Source organism: Dermochelys coriacea, chromosome 15 (assembly GCF_009764565.3).
Source record: "Dermochelys coriacea isolate rDerCor1 chromosome 15, rDerCor1.pri.v4, whole genome shotgun sequence".
In the NCBI taxonomy this organism is placed as follows: Eukaryota; Metazoa; Chordata; order Testudines; family Dermochelyidae; genus Dermochelys; species Dermochelys coriacea.
The window spans coordinates 15016924-15039523 of record NC_050082.1 but is presented as its reverse complement, the minus strand read 5'-3'; the positions used below and the strand labels follow the sequence as shown (position 1 = coordinate 15039523).

General features: G+C 39.9%; 1 protein-coding gene across 2 annotated transcripts in view; it reads left to right on the top strand.

Moving 5' to 3' along the window:
* PPIL2 (peptidylprolyl isomerase like 2) overlaps positions 1–22600 on the top strand; it is a 118063-nt gene that overhangs the window by 61712 nt on the left and 33751 nt on the right. Inside the window, exons 13-15 of one of the 2 annotated variants that reach the window (XM_043498467.1) lie at positions 2611–2730; positions 13121–13210; positions 16053–16086. In XM_043498467.1, the coding sequence (XP_043354402.1) occupies positions 2611–2730; positions 13121–13210; positions 16053–16086 (244 nt within the window). The remainder of the gene's footprint in view (positions 1–2610; positions 2731–13120; positions 13211–16052; positions 16087–22600) is intronic. The other variant, XM_038373089.2, reaches the window with a different exon arrangement.

Here is a 22600-nt window from a genome sequence, read left to right as displayed (position 1 = left end):
CTTGTGGAGCTTTCAAGTTTCACCAGCAGAGCTCAAGTTCTTGGAGCCAATGAGAAGAGTGAACTTGGGCCAAAATTTGCCAGGCTTCTGTTGAGTATTATCTTACATCACAAATAGTGCCATTGGAATCAATAGATCTACACTCGATATAGGGCTTGACTCCACATGAATGAGTTGGCAAAATCTAGCCCATAGCTAGTTATGAATACATAGTGTATATATGTGTAAGTGTGAACCAGGAACATTAAGGAAGTGTCCTGCATTACATGGTCAGTGCATAACTTCCTAATGCTTTAATGTCAATCTTAAATTAATATTTGTGTATTACGGTAGTCCTTATAGGCCCTAACTGAGAGTTGGCACCATGTGCTAGGCATTGTACAAATATATGAGCCCCAGTTATGCAAAGACTTGCACACATGTTTAACTTTATACACTGTGGGAGTACCATTAGCTTCAATGGGACTACCGAGGCGTAGAGTTACGCACATTGTAGGACCATGACCATAATATGAGAGAGACTCTGCTCCAAAGAGCTTATATAATCTAAACAGACAGGATAGACAAAGCGGGGATGGGAAAGAGAGGTGCAGAGAGGAGAGCATGACTTGCTCAGGGTTACCCAGCAGATCAGTGGCAGAACTAGGAAGAGAACCCAGGTCTCCTAGACGAATGCCTGATTCAGTGGACTGTGCTACCATCTTCCTTTATACCAAGTGGAAGCACTTATCCTCAATAGAGACAATGCAGCTTTGCCAACCCCAGGCATTCAAAAATTTTGAGTCAGATTCCAAAATGTCATGTGATTTTATAAAATAACTTTGGGGATTTATTTACCTTTTGGTGTCTTAGTCTTTACAGTTCACATTTTCAGGCTTTTTTTTTAACCTATAACCAAGAGGGTAGAAATTCACTGTTTTAAAAAAATGAAAGTTGAGACAACCCTATATTTATCCTGATTCCAGGACCCAGGGTTATCAGAATCACAAATATAGCAAGACTCGTAGTAAAATTGGCAGAGTGTGACATCACTGAATATTTTCTGTACCAAGTTGCAAAACGTAGCTTTCTCCCCAACCCCAATCTTTCCTTAGCTCTGTTTTTTAAAACAAACAATATTGTCTCAACTGAAGGGATTACACTCAAACTTTTTTTTAAAAAATGTTAATTTTTAGGAAGACACCAAACTTTGAAAATTTCAGCCCAAATGGCATTTTGGAAAGTTCTGAGCCTGTGAATTAGGAGATTATAATGGGAAATATTTTTCAGGCTTACTCTAGAGGTTGCTTCTGGTAACCACTATAACTGTAGAATAGTGATATTTAGCCAGTGACTCAGAAGCTTCAGGCAGCTATTGTGGAGTCCAAAAATATGATCAGAGCTTCCATTTCATTGCCTAGCAGGCAGTGTGCAGGGCTGGAGGCGTGGAAGATGAGAATGGAACAAATACACCAAGCTCCGTTTATCCTCCTTTCTGCCGAACAGTAGTGGTGAGGAGTGAGAGATGCGTCACCATGATGTGGGGAAGCATCACAGCAGCATGTCACACCATGATTAATCTATGGGTCTGTCACCCTGTTCAATGACAAAGGTGACTTTCTTGCTCTTAAACATTGAATAGCAGTATGTAGTGACGAAAAGCAGATGATGTCCATACAGCAGTGTTTAGGGGAAGCAACAGAGTGAGCAGACTGTGTTGAATCATTTATTTTGTCATGTGTTATGAAACTGATTCCTATCTAATGCATGCTGAGTGAAGCCATTCCCATGTTGATCAATATGGTTCCTTAGAGCACTTGAGCAACCACTATGTCTCAGTCCTCAATAGTCTGTGTCTAGTTCCCTTTATAGCATTCCCCATATGGTGTCTATCATGTTTCTTTATTTTTCCATACATGTCCTTATGTATGTCCCTTTCAAGTCAGTGTGTTCTTATATGCATATTGCAAATGTGTACTGTTATGCACAGCCAAGCCTGATCAAACACTGGCCTCTGACCATCTGTTTCTTTTATTTCTTTGCGTTGATTAAATATGTGCAGATTAAGCAACCTTTTGGCAGCAGAGAGACACTAAGTAAAGCTATGCATGTATTAGTAAAATAGTAGTGAGCTGAATAGGAGACTGACTACTGCTCTGAGTACATAAAATATGTATGTATTACACACTAAAATACAAGGTAGAAACTATTTAAGGTTGCAAAGTCAAGCATTCAGAAGTTGGGAAATACCAAAATGAAGGTTTCTTGTGCTGCCTTAATTCATATGCATCATGATAGTCTTTAATTCTTCTTTGAGTGCTGGTCCCTGTGCATATTCCACATGTGGGGTACTCATGCACACCAGGCACCCGAGTCCAGAAATTCTTCAAAACAGTGTCTGTTGGCCACACTATGCACAGTAGCTTTCCTTGTGCTCCCAACTCAGGGTATAAGGGGTGGTACGGGTTGACGCCTCTCCCGTTCCTTCTTATCGTTGCTTGGCCTGAGTTGGAATCATGTCCACCTTCACTCCGTTGTATAACCTGCAAAAGAAAATATTTGTAAATAGTTATATATCTTAGCTTAGTAGTTAAAGCTTATAGTTACCATAGAGCATTTCTTTCCCCACAGCTGGGGAGCCCCTCACTGGCTCTGGGGCTATGTCTAGAGTCCTGGGATTCACGGATTGCATCTCCTACACTTGCTTCTTCTCTAGCTGTGATGAACATCAGCAGTGCCTGTACTGTTTGGGTGAGGGGCATATCTCTGCAAAGTGCAATATCTGTTGCTCTTTCCCACCCAGAACTTGAGACGCCTGTGAGCTTCACCGAAAGCACCTGGTGGAGAAGACTATGAGGCCGCTCTCTGATCTGGACCAGAGAGACGCCCCTGTACCTGGACCACAATTCATTAGCAGTGTCCCTGCAAGCATATGCCTTTGAGTGGAGCCTGCAACATCTAAACCCAAGGATTCTTTTTCTAGGGCTCCCCCAGAGAGTAGAGTGGACTCTCATGAAAGCAAGGACAGAACTCCCTTCAAGGACTGTCCATAGGAAACGCATTTCCTCCCTGAGCCTGTCCAGATCAGGTGAGGGACCCTAAGGGACCAGCTTTTCTGAAGACCAGGGGTCTGGGGCCCCCGGGGGGGCCGCGAGTAGGTTTCAGGGGGTCCACCAAGCAGGGCCAGTGTTAGATTCGCTGGAGCCCAGGACAGAAAGCCAAAGCCCCGTTGTGCAGAGCTGAAGCCCGGGGCCCTGAGCTCGGCCACCTGGGGCTGAAGTTAAAGCCAGAGCAACTTAGCTTTGAGGGTCCTGCTGTGACATGGGGCCCCAGGCAGTTGCCCTACTTGCTACCCCTAATGCCAGCCCTGGCTTTTATATGCAGAAAGCCAGTTGTGGCATAGGTGGGCCATGAAGTTTTTATAGCATATAGGGGAGCCTCAGAAAGAAAAAGGTTGAGAACCCCTGCCCTACACCTAGATCAGTGTCCTCCTTCAGTGAGCGTCCCACTTAGCACAGAGGATCAAAGTTGCTATAAAATACGTATTTATTATCTCTCTGTAGGTAATACTGCAACATTGAAATTTCATTTTAAAATAATCCAGTAGGCTAGAGTTGAACATTTCAAGGTAAAGGACTCTTGCTGAAACAGCACATCTGCTGTTCTCTTATCTCTGAGATCATAAGATTAGCTGGTGTTGGGGTTCTTCTGACAGACATGAAGTTTTTTAATTTAATTATTTTTGTGTCTTAAAACAATACAGTAATCCCATATACCAAAGTAGTGTGCAAGCTGCTAATCAGTAAGATTGATAGTGATGAGATTCTGCCTGGCAGCATAAAGCTAACCAAGAAATGTTTTTTGTATTGATCCAAGTGAGGGAAATCAATATTGCATTGTGATTGAAATAGTCACTTATGCTGTGATGGGCTACAGAAACAGAGCGTGCAATAGGATTCGAATCCAAAATTTCCTGTGTGCATCTGAGATCGCTTGTCAAGATCTCTGTAAACTTTACGTGGGTTCTAGAATGGCAAAGATGTTGTTTGACATATAACTTACTGAACTGAAGAAAAACAGTAAAAAAGATTTCTGGAGATAAGATGACTTTTCTGTTGATTTTAAATGCCTTAAATGAGCAGAGATGCAATACTGTTCTCTTTACAACATAAGAAGAAAAGGAGTACTTGTGGCACCTTAGAGACTAACAAATTTATTTGAGCATAAGCTTTCGTGAGCTACAGCTCATCGATCCGATGAAGTGAGCTGTAGCTCACGAAAGCTTATGTTCAAATAAATTTGTTAGTCTCTAAGGTGCCACAAGTACTCCTTTTCTTTTTGCGAATACAGACTAACACAGCTGCTACTCTGAAACCTTTACAACATAAGGGCATTCCTGTTGCTTATTCTGTCACTATTTTCCTCCCTGTCTTTTTCATTCAGATACAGCATGTTCCACTTTGTGGAGACATACTTAATCAGATGGCCACTTTTTTTGGGACATGTGCCAGGGAGCTGAATTAGTCTAGGGATACTGTATTTCCAATAAATGCTGCTTGACTGGAACATTAATTCTACTTAATGGAGATGCATTTGGCTACTGCACAGGATTTGCTAGTGTTTAACCAGGTGTTAAATTCTTAGCTTTGGTCTTACAATGTAAAAAATTGCTAAACAAAGATAATATGAATAAATAAAGATTAAATGCAGTGGATTTCAGTTTTATTCTTCTGTTTTTATTTAGTATAGGGTTTTTTCTTGTGGTTGCTTCTTTAGTCAAGACAATAGACCAACAACCAGGGTGTCCCATTTAAAATGGGTTCTATTGTATTGGTAATTATATCAATGCATGCATAATGTCTAGATTGTGGAATAGTCTTCCAAGGGAAGTAATAGAAGCCTCATCCCTGGAAATGTTTCAAATTAAATTGGAAAAAGAACTAGAAAAGCAGAATGGTGCAATGGATTGAGTCTGGGACTGAAAGCCAGGAGGCCCTGAGTGCTTGGTTCTGACATTGACTTGCTGCGTGACTTTGGCAAAGTCGCTTGGATCCAGATTTTTAAACAGTGATGTACTTTTTATCACTTCAGTTTGCAGCTGCACATAAATGTGTGTATAATTTTGAGCCTCAAATTATTTGTAATTTAGCTCTTTTTCTTTTAAATCTTCTATCCACTAGAGATGGACCATTTCGAAGATTAGATGCTCAGACACTTCTCATCCATTTCCAGTAGAAAAGAAGAGATTTGTTTTAAAATTTCTTTGACCTTGTTGCATGATCATGCTCTCCAATTCCTCTGGAATCTAATTTTTATTCTAGCTGATTTCAGTAACCATGATACCCATTTTCTGTGTCTCAGCTTCATCACTTTGTGCTTTCTGGTAAATGTCTTGTTGATGTCAGAGTATCCTGCCTAGCTTGTAATATTATTGCAATGGCTAAATAAAATGCTGCCCAAGGGGGCTATAAATGACTTATTTCTCATTTCTATACCTGTGTTGTTGTTAACCGATAAAACATCTTAGGGTAAAAGCAACTATAGCTTGCAGTTTTTAAGCTTTTTTAAAAAAAAAAAAAAAACCTGTCAGCCCTTAGGTATAAAAGCAATTAGAGGAAACGTTTGCTAGTAGGCTGTGTTGATTTCAGAAGTGGAATGTTCCCTCCAGAGTGCTATGTTGGCAGATAAATCAACCTGCCCTTCTTCGTGATGAGGGAATCTTGTAACTTTCCATAGTTCTTTGATAAACTGTATTTCCCAAATGGTTTCTTCCTCCTTTTGAAGTAAATTGGATGCTAATGTGTAAAATGCTTTGAACTTTGTTTATGAATATAGTATCCATGATTGGGGTTGGAGGAGGAGAATGATCTTCTCAACAAATATTAATGGAAAACTGTTCATTTAGCTACTTTCACTTGTTCTGTGCGTCACAATAGGGTTGCTGTTGCATGTTTGTGTTGCTTTGTTTTGCTCCTCCTAAATCTGGGACTGACAGGAATAGTGGAGGGGCTCTTCCCATCTCTGGGGGCCATAGCTGATCTCCCATTACTTCAAAGGGATTGTCCTTCTCTCCCTTTTTTAAAGGGAGGTATTTAATTCTATGCTGGGGCAAAGAGAGGCACTCAGTCCAATCCTTTTTTCCTCATGTACACATCCTGGTGGGATGATCTATTTGAGCTCTGGATTTCTGTTTCGGGTCTCCTAGTGTGCTTTGGTTTTCAGTGGTCACCTGTTGGAATTGTGAAAGAACTTTCCCATCCTGCAGATATGCATGTGCAGTCAGGATTTTTTGCCTTCCCGAAAGCACCTGGCAGGTTTCTGTTGGCTTAATCACTGTTTATATTTGTGTATGTTCTGTGCTTCAGTTTTGTGGGGCAAGTGTGCTAAGGTAGAAGGGGTCACCCAGTCTGGAGAACAGGGCTGAGACCTGCAATGGTGAGCATGTCAAAACTGTTCCCCTTCAATGTTGTGTTCTGCTTGAGGCATCCCTTGCTTGGGTCTTGAGTCCTCTGATGAGGACACAGTGATTTGGGGTAACTGGCTATTACCAGAGCCTTATGGCTTCAATTGGAAGTGAAGGCTAAGGTAGCTTCCCCTTCTAAGGTGGAGTCTGTATGGCCAGGTTTCAGAGTAGCAGCTGTGTTAGTCTGTATTCGCAAAAATAAATTTGTTAGTCTCTAAGGTGCCACAAGTACTCCTTTTCTTTCTGTATGGCCAGTGATTGGATTGCAGTATCGCCAGGAAACTACCTGAAGAGCTATTATGTTCTAAATCTTTTCACTTACTGACACTTGCTCAAATAGTTGAAGAAAGTTGTGGCTGACATTTAAACCATACCAAATGTGTGCTGTCTGATTTGCTGTCTCTGTCAGTATCAGTAACATTTTACAGAGCACACAGCACAGTGGAGTAGTATCTTAGAACTACTCAAGCTCCTAATGATCAAATGACTTGTGCATTTGTTTCTTTAACACAGCAAATAAAAGTTAGAACAGAAGGAAACACTGACTGTAATAGGAACAAATTCTCTGCTTCTGGAGAGCTAGTGAGTAAAACCGACAAACTAGGTTTGCGAATTAGATGCCCTGTTCACCTTAAATTGTGTTTACCTAAACTGATCAATCGCTGTTATACTCTCAAGTGACAAGCAAAACTGGGCTATGAATTGTTCTACAGATGCCTACCGTAAACTGTGCTTGATACTTAGTCATTTTAGATCATGTTCCTTAATGGTAGCACTTTGAAGAAATGTTTTTGAAAAGTGAAATTTAGCTGTCAACTGAAATTCTGATTTATTTAAAAAAAATGCTTTTAGCAAGTACTAAATAGCAAAGTAAAATAACAGGTTTTTTGTGTGATGAGAGAATGTTAGTTCTTCTGCTGTTGTTTTTAAAGAGCTACTGTAGCTGTAAGTAGCCAGATTAGGTAACTGCTTGATATAGTTTCATTACCTAAGGTGCTTTTTGTTTGTTTGAATCTCCATGTATCACTGTGAGCCTCGTGAAATGCTCTACTTCGGATGCCCTGTCTGATGTTTTCCCCTTGCATATGTCATCTCACCTCATTGGAACGTCACTGTTTTCATCATTTTAGCCAGTATGTTGACCTCAAGACATCTACCCACTGCGTGATTGGATTGATAAGATTTTGGTGAGATCACCATGTAATTTACGTGAACCGTAAGCCCTGCCTCATTCCTATTTAAAAAACAAAACATGGAGCTGTCATTCTTCTCGGTCGCCATAGCCCATCTGTTTATCAAGCACTAAATAGGATGAGAAGGCTTGCAGGCTGTGGTGAATAGATGTATTTAAAAACCCACCTATCCTGTAGGACATCCCATGGTGAGTTCCACGGAGTAACGCTGAGTTCCTGTCAGAGACAGTACTCCCTGCAACAGAGAGAGAGCATTAAGATTCAAGGGCTACACAGAGGAGCAGCTACAGTAAACATGTCTGATCTTCAGAGAGTGGTGGGGACAGTGGGAGGGAGAGCCCAGTTTAGACATTCCCAGTCACCCCATTATATTTCTTGTAAAGAAGTGATGCAGGAGAATGACCTTGGAGAAATACTGCACGGGCAGAAATGCCTTAACTAAATAAAACCTTCAAAAGCAAAACAAAATCTGCTTTGTATTTTAAAAAAAAAAAAACTATAAAAAAAATTGCAAGCTTAGTTTGAAGTCTGAAAAAATTATTTCACCAATTCATGCTTCTTAGTAGAGGGATTCTGGCATTGCAGCTTTCATCTTATCATTCCAATGTAAAGAATAGCATTTAATTCACAGAACCAACTTCTCATTATTTCAAATTGGACACAAATCATTAATGAGCACGTTTTGTGGCTGTGCAGTTCAATGCAGCCGCTACACTACAGCCAGAGCTTTAAGAAGACAAAAACAAATAACTGAAGTGGTGGAATTAGCAGTAAAAGAAATTTTACAGTTGTGTGAATGATGGCTTGTGACTGCTTAGTGTGGAATTTCTCTTTCAGATGCATGCAGATCCTGAAGAGATGGAACGTTTTGAAATTATTAGCTCTTCTCATAGTAAAGCCTTTTTGCTTGCAGTCATAGCAACAACTTAGAAGCCGCAGTTCTTTTCCCTTCTGCTTTATCTTGGCAACAGGGGCACAGCATGTTTCTAATCTATTTCTAATTGGCTACTTAACTGTCCAATAAGAATGACTTTTAAAAAGATAGCAACCCATTTTTGCTGATGAGAAAGGAAAGCTGCAAACTGAGAAAGTAACTTGGCTTGGTTAGTCTTATCCCTTAAGTTTCTGGGTCCAGTAAGACAGATGGGTTTTGCCTGGTTTACATCTATGCTTTTGCCAATGAGAAAAGTAAAATATGATCAGTCAGTATTTATAAGGTATTATGTTATTCAACTTTCTCTTTTAGTAGGACTTAAGATTTAAAAAAAAAAATTTCTTTTTTCTTCTTTTCTAGTATTTTCCCCTTGCTTGTAGTGTCACTGTCCATCTTTTGTCAGTGTTACATTTTTACATGCTCTTTCTTAGGAACAACCAGTTTTTCTCATGCTGAAATCCAGCCAGACCCTGTAGGTGGTGCAGTGACAGCAGTCAGTATGTGCTACTACAGCATCTAGTTTGCAGACACATAGGTAAGCTGAGACTAAACATGTTTTGAAAGAAATGAAATCTCCATTTCCACATCAGACACACGTGTTCCCTGCCAGCTAGCAAGGGAAGCAATCAGGTCAGTTTCTAGGGCAGTCAGCCTTCAAATCCTTTGGGATGGGAATCTAGATAAGAGATCAATGCTTGTTTTGGGAGGGAATTTTCAACACACTGGCAAATGCAAGCATCTCACAAAGTACCTATAAAATATACAGAGAGAGAGGTTAGTCTCTAGGGATGAGACTCATTTTACTGTAAGCAGGAAAGTTGCTAAAGATGCTGGTCAGAGTTTGGAAAAGAAGAGTATACCCTTCCCGAGGGTCAGGGAGAGCATGCAGATGGGCCACATGTTGACTCATTTTTGAGGTCTTAACACAATCTGAGTTGTTAGCCCTAGGAAATCCAGAGCGGGAAGAGCAGGGGCTTGGAGGAAGGGGTCGAATGGGGGCAGGGTGGGGGATGGGGATGGTTGCTGGAGCCAGCGCTGCATATGCAGAATGCAGCTGCCTAGGGCACTAGGAAATGTCGTGCCCCAAATTACGTGGTGGTCTATGCAGCTGCGTATTCTGCGTATGCCTAAGGACGGCCCTGGCTGGAGCTCTTGTTGCTGTTTAAAGTCTGATCCTGTTTCATCACAGGTGGGACTCGGGATTCAGCTGGAATCAGCAGAGGTGGCAATGTCTTTTGGTCACTCTCTCTGGCCTGGCCTGGTTAGGAAAGGATCAGGATGATGAAGGGCTTATGTGGTAGCCTGATGGTAAAGCTTGCTGTACTAACCAATTTGCCCCCGTCCCCAAAGACACTTTAAGGGTACCAAGACGGAGTGATGTGGGGAGTAGATCATCCGCTCATTATTTTTGCCCGCCAGTTAAGCCTAGTGTCTGACACGTCAATTTGGGTACACTGAGTTCTGGTTCTATATTTTTCTTATTTACCAAACATGATCTTAACACAGTCCTTGAGTTATATCAGTAAAACTTTTTTTTTTTTTTTTTTTTTGGACTAATTCAGGCTTTCCATCTCCCTTTTGTATCTTTTCCCATCAGTGTTTGTTGTTATAAAACAGTTATTAGTGACACTTTATGAACTTTCACTCACTTCTTACAATTAAATTCACAACTCGGGTACGTTTGTGGCCCAATTATCACCACAGGCTTCAAGCTGTGATTATCAGTAATTTTTGAAGAAACAAGTTAAGCAGTAGGGTCCGCCACATGATTGAAAGTAGTGTCTGCTAATGAAAACCTTTTATTGGTTCCTGTACAAAAAAGCCCACCATAAATGGTAACAGTAGTGTTGCTAAGATACTGTTTACCTGCGGAAGTGTATGTCTGTTGTATGATGCATGAAGTGCCATGGGAACCAGTTTGATAGTAATTATTTAAAGAAAACCTTGCAGTAAATGGTTCTTATATACTTGCTAGACTGCTTTTCAACAGCTGCACACACACACCTAGTTTCTGAGAACAGATATAATAACTGGAAACCCATTTAGAGAGATGGGTCACCACAGGTCCTGCTGTGAATAAAAAATTCATTAGCAGAAAAAGTATTTTTCATCTATATTTTATAGAGCATGTTTTTCAAAGTAAATACCTAATTTATGTAGCAAGTGTCTTAACATTCTGTGCATTGATTATTGGTTTAAAACAGTTTGGCACTAAATTCCATATTCCCTGTGGGGCTTCAACTTTCAGCTAATTTTATTTTCTTAAAAATTTAATTACAGGTAGCCTTATTCCCCCCAAGAGAACTAATTAACCGTCTCTCTCCAAAGAGTTTTTTGGCTCTCATGAGGAGTACTGCCTTAGGCTAAAAGCTGCCAATTCAATTTCTGATTCAGAAAGGATTTTTTTCTTTTTAAAAGTGCAAAAACCTCTGTGCTCATTTTGTCCTTACAGGCATTTTTCATGATCCATAGCTTCTCCATTCTTTATTCCAATATAGCACTCTCTATTATGGTATTTTCTGTTACACACAAATGATTCTTCCTTGGTCAAATTTTACAAGCATATTATTTTAAAGTGTGTGTATAACTTCAAAAAAGGCTTTAGATGTACTATAAACACTGAAACATACATAGACCTTCCTGTTTGAAATTATTGGTTATGTATGACATAAGCTGCCCTCAGGATGTTGCACAAATGTATGATTAAGTATCATTCTGTCATAAAACAGATATTTTAATCTAATAATAAGCTACACTGCAAGGCTGAGATCAGAGTTAGCATTAGATTGAATTAAGACTAGCTAGTTTGTCTTCCACTGTAGCTGGCTGCTTCATTTTCTATATGTTGGGTAGACTTAAGAGGAAATATAGTACAGCCTTGATTATCCTGATGTCATGAAGGACAAAGAATGCGTGGCTAATCATGGGAAATTTCGGTGTAATTAATAGACAATGTGGGACATGACCCTGTTTCAGGTAACAGGGAGTTTTAGACTATTGAGATTTAGATAACGGAGACTGTAGTGTAGCATAGTTTCTCTTTGAGAAAGGGATCGGAGAGATCATTTAATCTTTGCATGTTATATATATATATATATATATATATATATATATATATATATAGTTTATTTTATTTGTAGAATGTGCGAGCGTGCCTTATTTTTGTAATAATGTTTTACAAGTTTTATGTTCATGACTGAGGGCAGGTCTACGCTACAGCCTAAGTCGATATAACTTACTTTGCTCAGGGGTGTGAAAAAGCTCTCCTTCCCGCCAACATAGATTCTGCTTCTCACCGAGATGGAGTAATTATGCTGATGGGAGAACGTTTTCCCATAGCATAGCGCATCTTCACCAGATGCACTACAAAGACGCAGCTGCACCAATGTAGCACTGTAGTGTAGACTTGCCCTGAGTCTTGCCTCTGTCACTGCAGGAGTTCTCAGAGCAACATTACAGATGAGCCATATTGGTGTCATGTTAATGCTAAATGCATCAGTTTTATTCAGAAAGAGGTTTCAACTCTTGAAAGCTTATCTCTACTAATTTACAGAGTCTTGTGCTCATGCTGGGGGCTTATTATCACATGCAGAGCGCAATAAGAATATTTCTAAAGCCTATTACAGCTCAGCTTGTTTAAGACATTCTTCTATGAAATTGGATTCATATTATTTCCATAATTTACAACTGAGGGGGGGAAAGCATGTCCAGACTAAGACAGGCTGTTTCTCTACTTATCATGGATTCCTGGCACTGCAGAAAAGAGAAACTATGTTGATAAAGGAAAGACAAATATTTGGAGTATCAGAGGTCACCTGTGCTGTAGTCTTTTACTAAGTGGTGTTTGAATGCCATGATTGAGGATAAATATCTTTCATTCACACTGTAAAAGCAAAGGAGAAATATGCAATGTATTTAACATAACTAGCTAAGATTTACTTTTAGGTTGTGAAAATACGTCATCAATTTCTTTGAACAGACTAATATAAAACATAATGACTTTTGTGGTGCCAGTCCAGTTCTTAGTAGTCAGGTGCACAACACAACACTATCCTAAGTGGCATGATTGTATTCCCTTTTGTAATTGTTCAGCAAAGATGTCAAGGCCTGAATGAGCCTGAAGAATGAACCAGTCTTTCAAATCTGGAAGTAGTCCCATCAGAAAAAGGGTTGAGGCATGTTGCAGGGACTGGTTAGGGATAAATAGATGAATTTGGTCTCCAGCATTGTCCTCTCTATTGTCATTGACTTCACTGGGAAATGTTCTAAAAATAAAACAATACATAATGAGACAAATGTTCAGCATCCTTGCATGCCACTTAGGAGAACTGCGTTTGGCATATGGCTGTAAGAATGCCTCTCTCTGATGTACAATATGCTCTTCTACAGGGTTTTTTGTTGTTGTTGTAAACTAGTAGGAACTCTTAATCAGAGTCCTGGCTAATTAGTCCTTTATAACAGGCACAGACAAAATGCAATTATTTTTAACAATGTAATCATTGATTTTACTGTCTAAAGATATTGCTTCATTAAATACCTAATCTTTTTCAGACACCCAGAGCGTGTGAAAACTTCATCAAGCTATGCAAGAAGAACTATTATGATGGAACTATTTTTCACAGATCAATTCGTAATTTTGTGGTGAGTGTTGAACAAATACTACATAATGCATGATAGGTTTTGTCACCTTCATTCCCCCGAAATAGGAATTGAATATATTAATGTGTTAATTTAAAATTCTAGTTACTTCCTTGGAGCAAGTAGGTGTACGCTAGAGATGGTCATGAAAAATGTATTTTGGAAACAAGGATTATCCTCACGTAGTGAGGGCAAGATGTATAAATTTGATCACCTAGCAGCTGTCACTGAAGAGTACTGTCACTCAGAGCCTGATTCAAAGCCCGTTGAAATCCGATTGGCCAGACTCCCCTTGTCTTCAGCGAGCTTTGGATCTGGCCATTAGAGGCACTGAGCTCAAAACCCTGATCTGGGTGAGTAATATCTCAGCCCATTTAAATCCCATTCAGCTGACGCTTGGTTTACAAGATGCATATTTTTACATCCAGAGTATCTGAACATCATTTAGTGAGGTTCACAGCCCTAGCTGAAACAATCAGGGAGTCGGTTTCTGAGGGACTTCTGGGACCGATCTCTGTGGTTTTGTATGCAGGGGTTAGAGAAAACCAGCTAACTCTTGAAGGTTTGTTTGAGTGTTAATTGAACTCGAACCTCCAGGGGGAACGTGCCCCAAGGTGTGCTCTCTCTCCATACAAGTCATTGAAATCCACCTCCTTTCTTACCTCTTTGGTTGAGGACAGCTGTTGGAGAGGAAGTAAGGTATGCTGGCTTGGGAAGAGAGGGTTTCCCAACCAAAGACTCAGTCCTACAAGGTGCTGAGCACTCTGCTCCAGTCCATCAAATCACTGAAGTACATGCTTACAGTTAACCATATGAGTAGTCCCATTGACTTCTGTGTAACTTCTCTCATGATTAAAGTTAAGCACGTGCTTAAGTACTTTGGATTGGGGCCCAGAGTGCTCAGCAGTATATAGGATCAAACCCAAGTGAATAACCTCACCCTGTTTTTGTGAACTTCTATGAGCATGGGTCAAGTTTCATGAAGGTATCAAACCCTAATCTCACAGCAAAGGTTTTCAGAACCTGTTTATTTAAGACTCGTTTAGTGACCCATTCTGATATTCTGAAAAAAACATGTTTTACGATGTGAGATTTAATTTTGAAAATTAAAACAAAATTTTAGATTTGGTTACTAGCCATGCCAAGTAAATAGTTCACCTGCTGCATTTTTAGTTTTGAATGAATAATTGTTTCAAATGTTACCCTTGTGACGCCTCATTACTATGCCAGCTCCTTAAAATGCATGGAAAGATGCTAGCATTGATTTGTATAGGTCTTAAAATCAAACCATTATAATGATGCTACTCCCACTCAAACAGCTTAAGGCAGTTTCTTTCAACCTTTCCAGACTACTGTGCCCCTTTCAGGAGTCTAATTTGTCTTGCATAGCCCCAAGTTTCATCTCACTTAAAAACTACTTGCTTATAGCACACTATTACTGAAAAAATGCTTATTTTTTCATTTTTACCATATATTTATAAATAAATAAATTGGAATTTAAATATTGTACATACATTTCCATATATAATATATAGAGCAGTATAAAGAAGTCATTGTCTGTGTGAAATTTTATTTTGTACTGACTTCACCAGTGCTTTTTATTTAGCCTGTTGTGAAACTAGGCAAATATCTAGATGAGTTGATGTATCCCCTGGAAGACCACTGCGTATCCCCAGGGATATGCATACCCTTTGTTGAGAACCACTGGCTAAGGGCATTGCAGATGTTCCCTTAAATGGAACAAAATACTGTAACTAGTTTTGCAACACAGGGCTTGCTGGATCAGCAGGCAGCGATCGATCCAGTGCGGGTCGATTTATCGCATCTCGTATAGTATAGACGTGATAAATCGACTGCTGAGTGCTCTCCCATCGACTCCGGTACTCCACCAGAATGAGGAGCGCAAGCGGAGTGGACGGGAGAGCATCGGCTGTCGACTTACCGCAGTGAAGACACCACGGGTAAGTAGATCGAAGTATGTTGACTTCAGCTATGCTATTCATGTAGCTGAAGTTGCGTATCTTAGATCGACCCAGTGCGGTAGTTGTAGACAAGCCCTTACTTTCCAAAGCCCACTGAAGTCAATGAGAGTCTTTCCAGTGACTTCAGTGACCTTTAGATTGGGTCCTGTGATCCTAAAAAAAGAAAGTGACTTCTCCATTTGGCAGCACTGTGTTCCTAGGTTTATGTTTGATATCAAAATTAAAATGGTGCTTTTTTGTGCTTTTGCTATGATTTTAGCTAACTTGCACGCTCCCTCTGCTGACTTCGGAGCAATAAAATCCAAAATATTGTTTTTGGATAGGTCCTACATAAACAATGGATATCTTGGTTGGTTGGCTTCATTTTGGGATTTTTCTTGCAACTCATAAAACGAATATAGTGCCAGAAAGATGGAAGCAAGTGTGGAAAGCTCTTTTTTCTTGCTGGAGCTTTGATTGCAAAACTAAACACTTTTCAAACTTTAAATGCAGGGCATCATCGACTGGGTAACTTAGGTCACAGCAAGTGATGGAAAAGATATTTTTCCATTAACCTGTATAAGACACAGTTCATTTATTTTTCCTTGTTTGTCCACAGGAGTCCTATTATTATTATAAACCTGTCACTCTGCTAGATGATTTTCCAGGAGCATACGACAACCAACTGATTAAAAGGAGCCCCAAACTAGTTTAAGAGTTTTCTGTTTACTAGCTTGTCAACACAACACCATTTAGAAGTAAGAAAGGTTGAGCAGAATTTCTCTTTTGTGAAAATATTTTATTTCTCATCTCTAATAAATATTAGGCATATTTTACTATAGTATACTATAGGATATAGTTTTGTTTTGTTTTTAATTCTGCAGATCCAAGGAGGTGATCCTACTGGAACAGGAACAGGTAAGTGTGTGTAAATACAAAGTGCTGCATAAAGCCATGTGTTACTGGCTGGTTTGTATTGAGAGAATTTCCATGAGTCTTGTTCACAGTTCAGTGTGCTGGGATTGTGTTATAAGAAGGAAAAAATATGGACTAAAGGAAGATTCTCTCTTTATTCCATATTAATGAAAGGTTAGAGACCTGTTGAGGCCTAGTTAGTGGCCAGATACTGTTCATTCCCCCCCAGAATTAATCCCCTTGTTAGGTGCAGGTCTCTTCCCTTTTTGTTTCTAACTTCTAGGGATTACTTTGTTACTACTTTTTCCTGGCTGTTCTTCTTTCCTAGCCTCTGTGATCTAGATACAATGGTGATAGCCGCTGTAGAGATGCAAAAAGGTTAGAATAGACATATATGAGAGGTTTCAGAGTAGCAGCCGTGTTAGTCTGTATTCGCAAAAAGAAAAGGAGTTAAAATAAATAAATAAATAATAAAATAAAAGCAAATTTAACAAATGTTAATCTCTAAGGTGCCACAAGTAGTCCTTTTCTTTTTACATACGAGAGTTGCTCCTAGTACTGCAGTGAAGGCTCCTCAGGGCATTGACCATCCTGTTCTGTATAAGGTACATTATGAGCTTCCCTGCTGCTGTAAATTGGCTCGCCACACACCAGTACAACTCAGTTTTGCTTGCTCACTACCAAATGTCAGCCAGCCTCCACAGCTGCTTGTCAGGCAGGCCCCAGGATTCTGTTCTACTGCTAAATTATATGACTCTCTCTCTCACACACACTCGCACACACTCTCTCACACACACACACACACACACACACACACACACACACACACACTATTCCTGTGCTCACACAATCTATTCATCCAAAGGGATGTCTATGTAATTGTTAAATATTATAGTATGTATTATTTTCTTATCAATTCAGATATATTTGGAATGGCCAAGACTCTACCCCTAATGAGCATAAAGGGCTAAAATTAATGAGAGATTATGCAACTGCTGGATCGGAGTGGTTAGAGATTCTGTCTTCAGTGCTGAAGCCCATTGAAAAGATCTGTTACTTACTATACGTTTTGTTACTCTTGGACTGTCCAGTGAAATATGGTCTGATGCCATTAGAAGATGACTATCGGTTTGAAGGTATCTAAAGGCATAATTAGGAACATCTTAAAAAAGAGAAGTGAAAGAAGTGCTAGGGGACTAGAGGTACTTGAATGGGTTAGTGGTGTACCCCAGTAGCCTTTCACTTCTATAGGCAGGAGTTCAGATCTTGTTGTGGAATTAAAATGAACTTGGTGGTGTCATTCTAAGCTCCATTTGTGCAAATCATAAAACTACAATGAAATACAGCACAATTAACAATCTGTAGAAAAGAGGGCCAAAGCTGGCAAAGCAGTTATGTTGAAGGTTAGGAAAGAGTTGCAATTTTGAATGAAAGTTAAAAATGTAATGCAAATAAAGCTGGGGGGGAAATCATAATGTGTATCCTTTCATTTTAAAAGAGAGTTTGATAGAAGGATGGAATCCCAAACCAGAAAGAACAGTCTCTGATTTTTTTTCATCCTGTTTTCTTCTATTTACTTCATTTTTAATTGGATCTGAATCTACTATAGACCTGGGGGTCCTGCCTGAGTTTATAAAGCCTGTAGCAGCTCTCGTAAGACTGTCAGTTTACACCCAAATGTCTCTGACAGTGCCAGCAGCTCTTCAAAAAGTTGCTGCAGTTCAGGAGAATCCAGACATTGCAGAAATCAATTTTTCAAATAAAGAAGCAACAAGACTCACTTTCATCAGACCTAAGTTTTTTAAAGACCTTAACTTGGTTCCAATCAGAAATAAACATATTTGAAATACTTGATGTGACAAGAGATGTTAGAAGTGCTAGGCTCCTACAGGACTCTTAAGCCTGTTTTGTGTGTGATATTCATTAATATTACACAATTTAATCAACTGTGGGGAGAATCTTCAAGATTTGTTCTTGATTAGCTAACAACTTCTGCACAGCTGAGTGGTACAACTGCAACAGGTTTTAGTTTCACAAAGCAATTTTTTGTCTGCTTAATTCAGTCAGTATTTGCTATTGTCATCTAATTGTTACTTTTGATCTTTTTATACCTCATTAAGCACTAATCATCTTTGATCATACTTACTATTTTTGACGTACATAGGATGAGCAAATAGTTACAACTATTATATTTCTGTTTCTGACAGTGCATACGCATGCAGCCTTTCAAAAAAACAAGATTGAGATCATCTTGCTGAATCTTGTCTTTGTTTCTGAGATGAATATATTGAGTGATGCAAAAACAAAGACATTTATTTAAAACAAAAAAAAAAAGTTGGGGTGGGGGAACCTCTCTAGGCTTCCTCCCTGTCTATAATTATTTTGGCACATCATAAAGCAAATGAACAAGAAGTATAAAATAACTGTATAGATACTCTGAGGGCAGCAAGTTTAAATGCTATAATCAAAATATTCTAAACTCGCTCTCATTTGCAATTGATTAAACTGCAGGTTTTTTTCCCCTGTTTCTTTCAAACGTGAAGCCATTGTATGCGGAGGGCCTGGGTTGTTGAACACGGCAGCAGTCCTGAACTTCCCTTGTTTTGTTAGCTGCTTAAAAATAACAGATTTAACATGAAATACAGCTCTATTCTGCTCACAAAGTGGCTTAATTCTGTTCTCTGAGTAGCTCTGAAAAAGGCCAGGATTATGTTTCAAACCAAAGCCTTATTTAAAGGTTCAGAATAAATAATATTATGATTTCTGAGTCCTACTATAAGTCATATACCACAGAATGACTAAAGAAGTATTTGTTAGAAAGTTAAGTGTGAAGTTGAACTTTAGGGTCTATGGGCAGGACCTGTTGGTATCAACATAGAAGGGCTACAATCCTGACATGGCACAATCTCCTGTAGCACTATTGTACTACTGCACTCTGTTTTTTCTGTAAGAATCATGGATAGCTCTTGTTTCGAAGAGAAGTACTGTTTGAATAGTGCTAAAATACTAGAATTTAAGTAGAAATAAAAGAGATGATCAAAATTGCTAGGACAGCAGAACTATTTTGAGGAAGTTCTATGGTCTGTCTTGTACTGGACGTCAGACTCATAGACAAATGATTACAATGGTCCTTTCCTGGCCTTGGAATCTATTTTAAAAAAACCTAGACAAGGTTTTAATCCATAAATCGGAGCTTTTATATATTTCATTTCAGGGCAGTGAAACTATAATATTTTACAAATAAAATTTAATCTGTATCTTAGAACTTTTTATTAAACACAAAGGCTGCGTAGGGCACCAAAATGTCTCAGGGTCTACACAGAGAAAAGGAATAGCCCGAAACTCTTTGAATAGACCTGATGTTCTGATGCCTTTGGCAGTTCTTAAATTCATCATTGTCTCTTCTAATTGCTGATGTGAAATGAATTAGATTTATTTCTTCATTTTATAATGTACTACATCACTGAAAGGCTTTTACCTCCATCCCTCTGTCATCCACACCCTCTAGTTGCCCTTTAATTCTTGTACCTTCACGAGGACCTGCGATAACTCTCCGGCCTGAGTCTACAAAGCCACTCCTTGGTTTTGATTCTGATCTTGCATTGATTTTACATTATTCCATTGGGAAGAAGACTCTAGCCCCCCCGCCCCCTTACCTTAAGCAGAGTTTTGACCTCATAAAGGGAGAAGTGCCAGAGACTCCATGAAGTCCACTTAGAACTTGGCTATTGCTATTGAGATTTTATGTAGAAGGTGCTTAGATACTACAATGATGCATGGCTGTTTAAACTCTAAAATAGATTTAATTGGAGGTACTCCTGAGATCAGAACTGGGGCCTGTTGAGTTTTCTGGCAAGGTCTGTAGAGAGCAGTGGTTTGACTCTGGAGACTGAGCATGCTTGTAGACCAGGGGTGGGCAAACTTTTTGGCCCGAGGGCCACATCTGGGTATGGAAATTGTATGGCGGGCCAAGAATGCTCACGAAATTGGGGGTTGGGGTGCGGGAGAGAGTGAGGGTGAGGACTCCGGCTTGGGGTGAAGGCTCTGGAGTCGGGCCAGAAATGAGGAGTTCAGGGTGCGGGAGAGGACTCTGGGCTGGAGCAGGGGGTTGCAGTGCAGGGGGTAGTGAACAGCTGGGGATGGGGGCTCTGGGGTGAGGCTGGGGATGAGGGGTTGGGGGTGCAGGAGGGTGCTCCAGGCTGGGACTGAGGGGTTCAGAAGGCAGGAGGGGGATCAGGGTTGGGGCACGGGGTTGGGGGGCAGGAAGGGGTCAGGGGTGCAGCCTCTGCGCAGTGCTTACCTCAAGCAGCTTCCAGAAGCAGTGGCATGTCCCCCCTCTGGTTCCTACATAGAGGTGTGGCTCTGAACGCTGCCCTGTCCTCAGGCACCACCCCTGCAGCTCCCATTGGTTGTGGTTCCTGTACAGTGGGAGCTGCGGGGGCGGCATTTGGGGTAGGGGCAGCATGCTGAGCCACAGCGGGGACATGCCACTGCTTCTGGGAGTGGCACAAAGCGGGGCAAGTCCCCAACCCCGCTCCCCAGCTGGAGCTGGGCAAGTCCTGGACAGATGCATCTCCTAAAGCTAAAATAACAATATTTTCTAATGATTTCATCACTAGAAAAGGAGCAGGGATTGGAAAAACATCAATTTCCCTAGAAACTTAATGCTCTTGCAAGGTATATTTGAAAGTAATTTGCTGGCTTACATGATATCAGGAATATATCCATGATATCAGGAAAATAAATTTGTTAGTCTCTAAGGTGCCACAAGTACTCCTTTTCTTTTTTGCGAATACAGACTGACATGGCTGCTACTCTGAAACATGATATCAGTTGTTCTATAAAAAATAAATCGTATATAAGATTATGAAAGTATTTTTTTTTCTCCATTACTAATGGAAAGGGTTTGATCTTGGACTACAGGGAGACTCCAGACCTTGTGAGTTTGTCTCTTTGAACAACCTGTGCTGTTTCTGGGTACAGCCCTTAATATGAAGACTTCAGACTAAAAGAACCTCAAAAGAGACTTTTGTTTTAACTAGAATCCTACCGTTTAAATTCTTCAGTGGAAGAGGCATTAAACCTATGTGTAATATATATAATCCATACATAGTTATAATTATACATAATTATATAGCTAAAGAAAGTTTTGTTTCATAAATGTAAAAAATAAAATAAGTCAAGCTAGTAGCAGTGTTACTCTCTGTAAATTTTCATAGATCTTTAAAATTAGACTAGCTCTATCTGGCAGGCAGGCTGACAGTTTTTGAATGTAGTACTGTTGTCTCTCTCTATTGCTGTCGAGTCTCTTGTTAATGCTTCATTAATGAAGCTGCTGTAATTTGAGTAATAAATTTAAATGGCCAGTGATCTGTGCTGGGAAACAGTTCACCTCACAGGAAACTACAGCACTAAGGAACAAGAAAGATTAAATATAACATGGAATGAAGGGTTCTCAGTGGCTCATCTATGTGCAGCCACAGTAGTTAGATAAACATTTACTTGAAGGTTTAATACCTGTTTAGCAGGCCGAGCTAATTTCCATAAGCCTTGCATTTAATGTTTCAGGAACACAGTTGGGAAAGATTTTATTTCCTTTCCCAAAGCTGCAATAAATATTTTTTTTTTTAACAAAATAAGCACCCAAAAGGCAACATTCAAAACAATTAGCTGAGTCATGGCCATTCTTTCTCATGATTAATTATTTGAAAATGAATTTCACATTCATGATCTATCTGTTCCTGCTGTTCATAATAACAAACTGGCTAAACGTTGTGAATAATTCTCTTAGTATTTAGAATGTTGCCAGTTCCTGTTCAAATGGAACAGCTGTTGTGTATTCCCAATGTTCTGAATACAAAAGGAAAAAGTGTGCATGGACAAAAACAGGTTTAATGTCCCATCCACTTTGATGAAGGAAAAGGAAAGAGACTATACACGTCTCTTTTAAAGTAGAACTAGAATGTTACAGTGGTGCTACTTGTAGCTGATCAGGAAATTTAAGTAGCTAGATTCTCTTGTGCTCCAGCCCCTTCATGCTGCTGGCCGCAAATGCCCATCAGAGAATCCACCTGACAGATGGGAATTCTGTGGTATAAATGGTATAAAACCAGCAGATCCAACTCCTGCGCCAACCATCACCACCCCCAAAGTAGGGACCAGGGTCAGAATAGAGCTCAGCTCTGCTTTGCCAGTCCTCTACTGGCATAAGGTCCTTTAGGGACTAACTCTACAGTGGCCCCTGGTCCTGCATTGCATAGAGCTTGGCATAGGGGAGAATGAAGCCCCAGTAATATATTTATCGAGTAATATATTTCTCTCTGATAGCAACATCTCTGAAAATCAGGCCTATAGCATGCAGGTTCTAACCTCTGTGCCCCATGTATGAAAGGAGGCAGAGCTTTACCTCTCCTCATGGGGTGAAGGGAAGATTTAATCTTTGCAAAATGCTTTGTGAGTCAAGTGTCTTGGATGGAAAGCTCTATACAAGTGTCGTGTTATCATGTGCCTTGTTCTT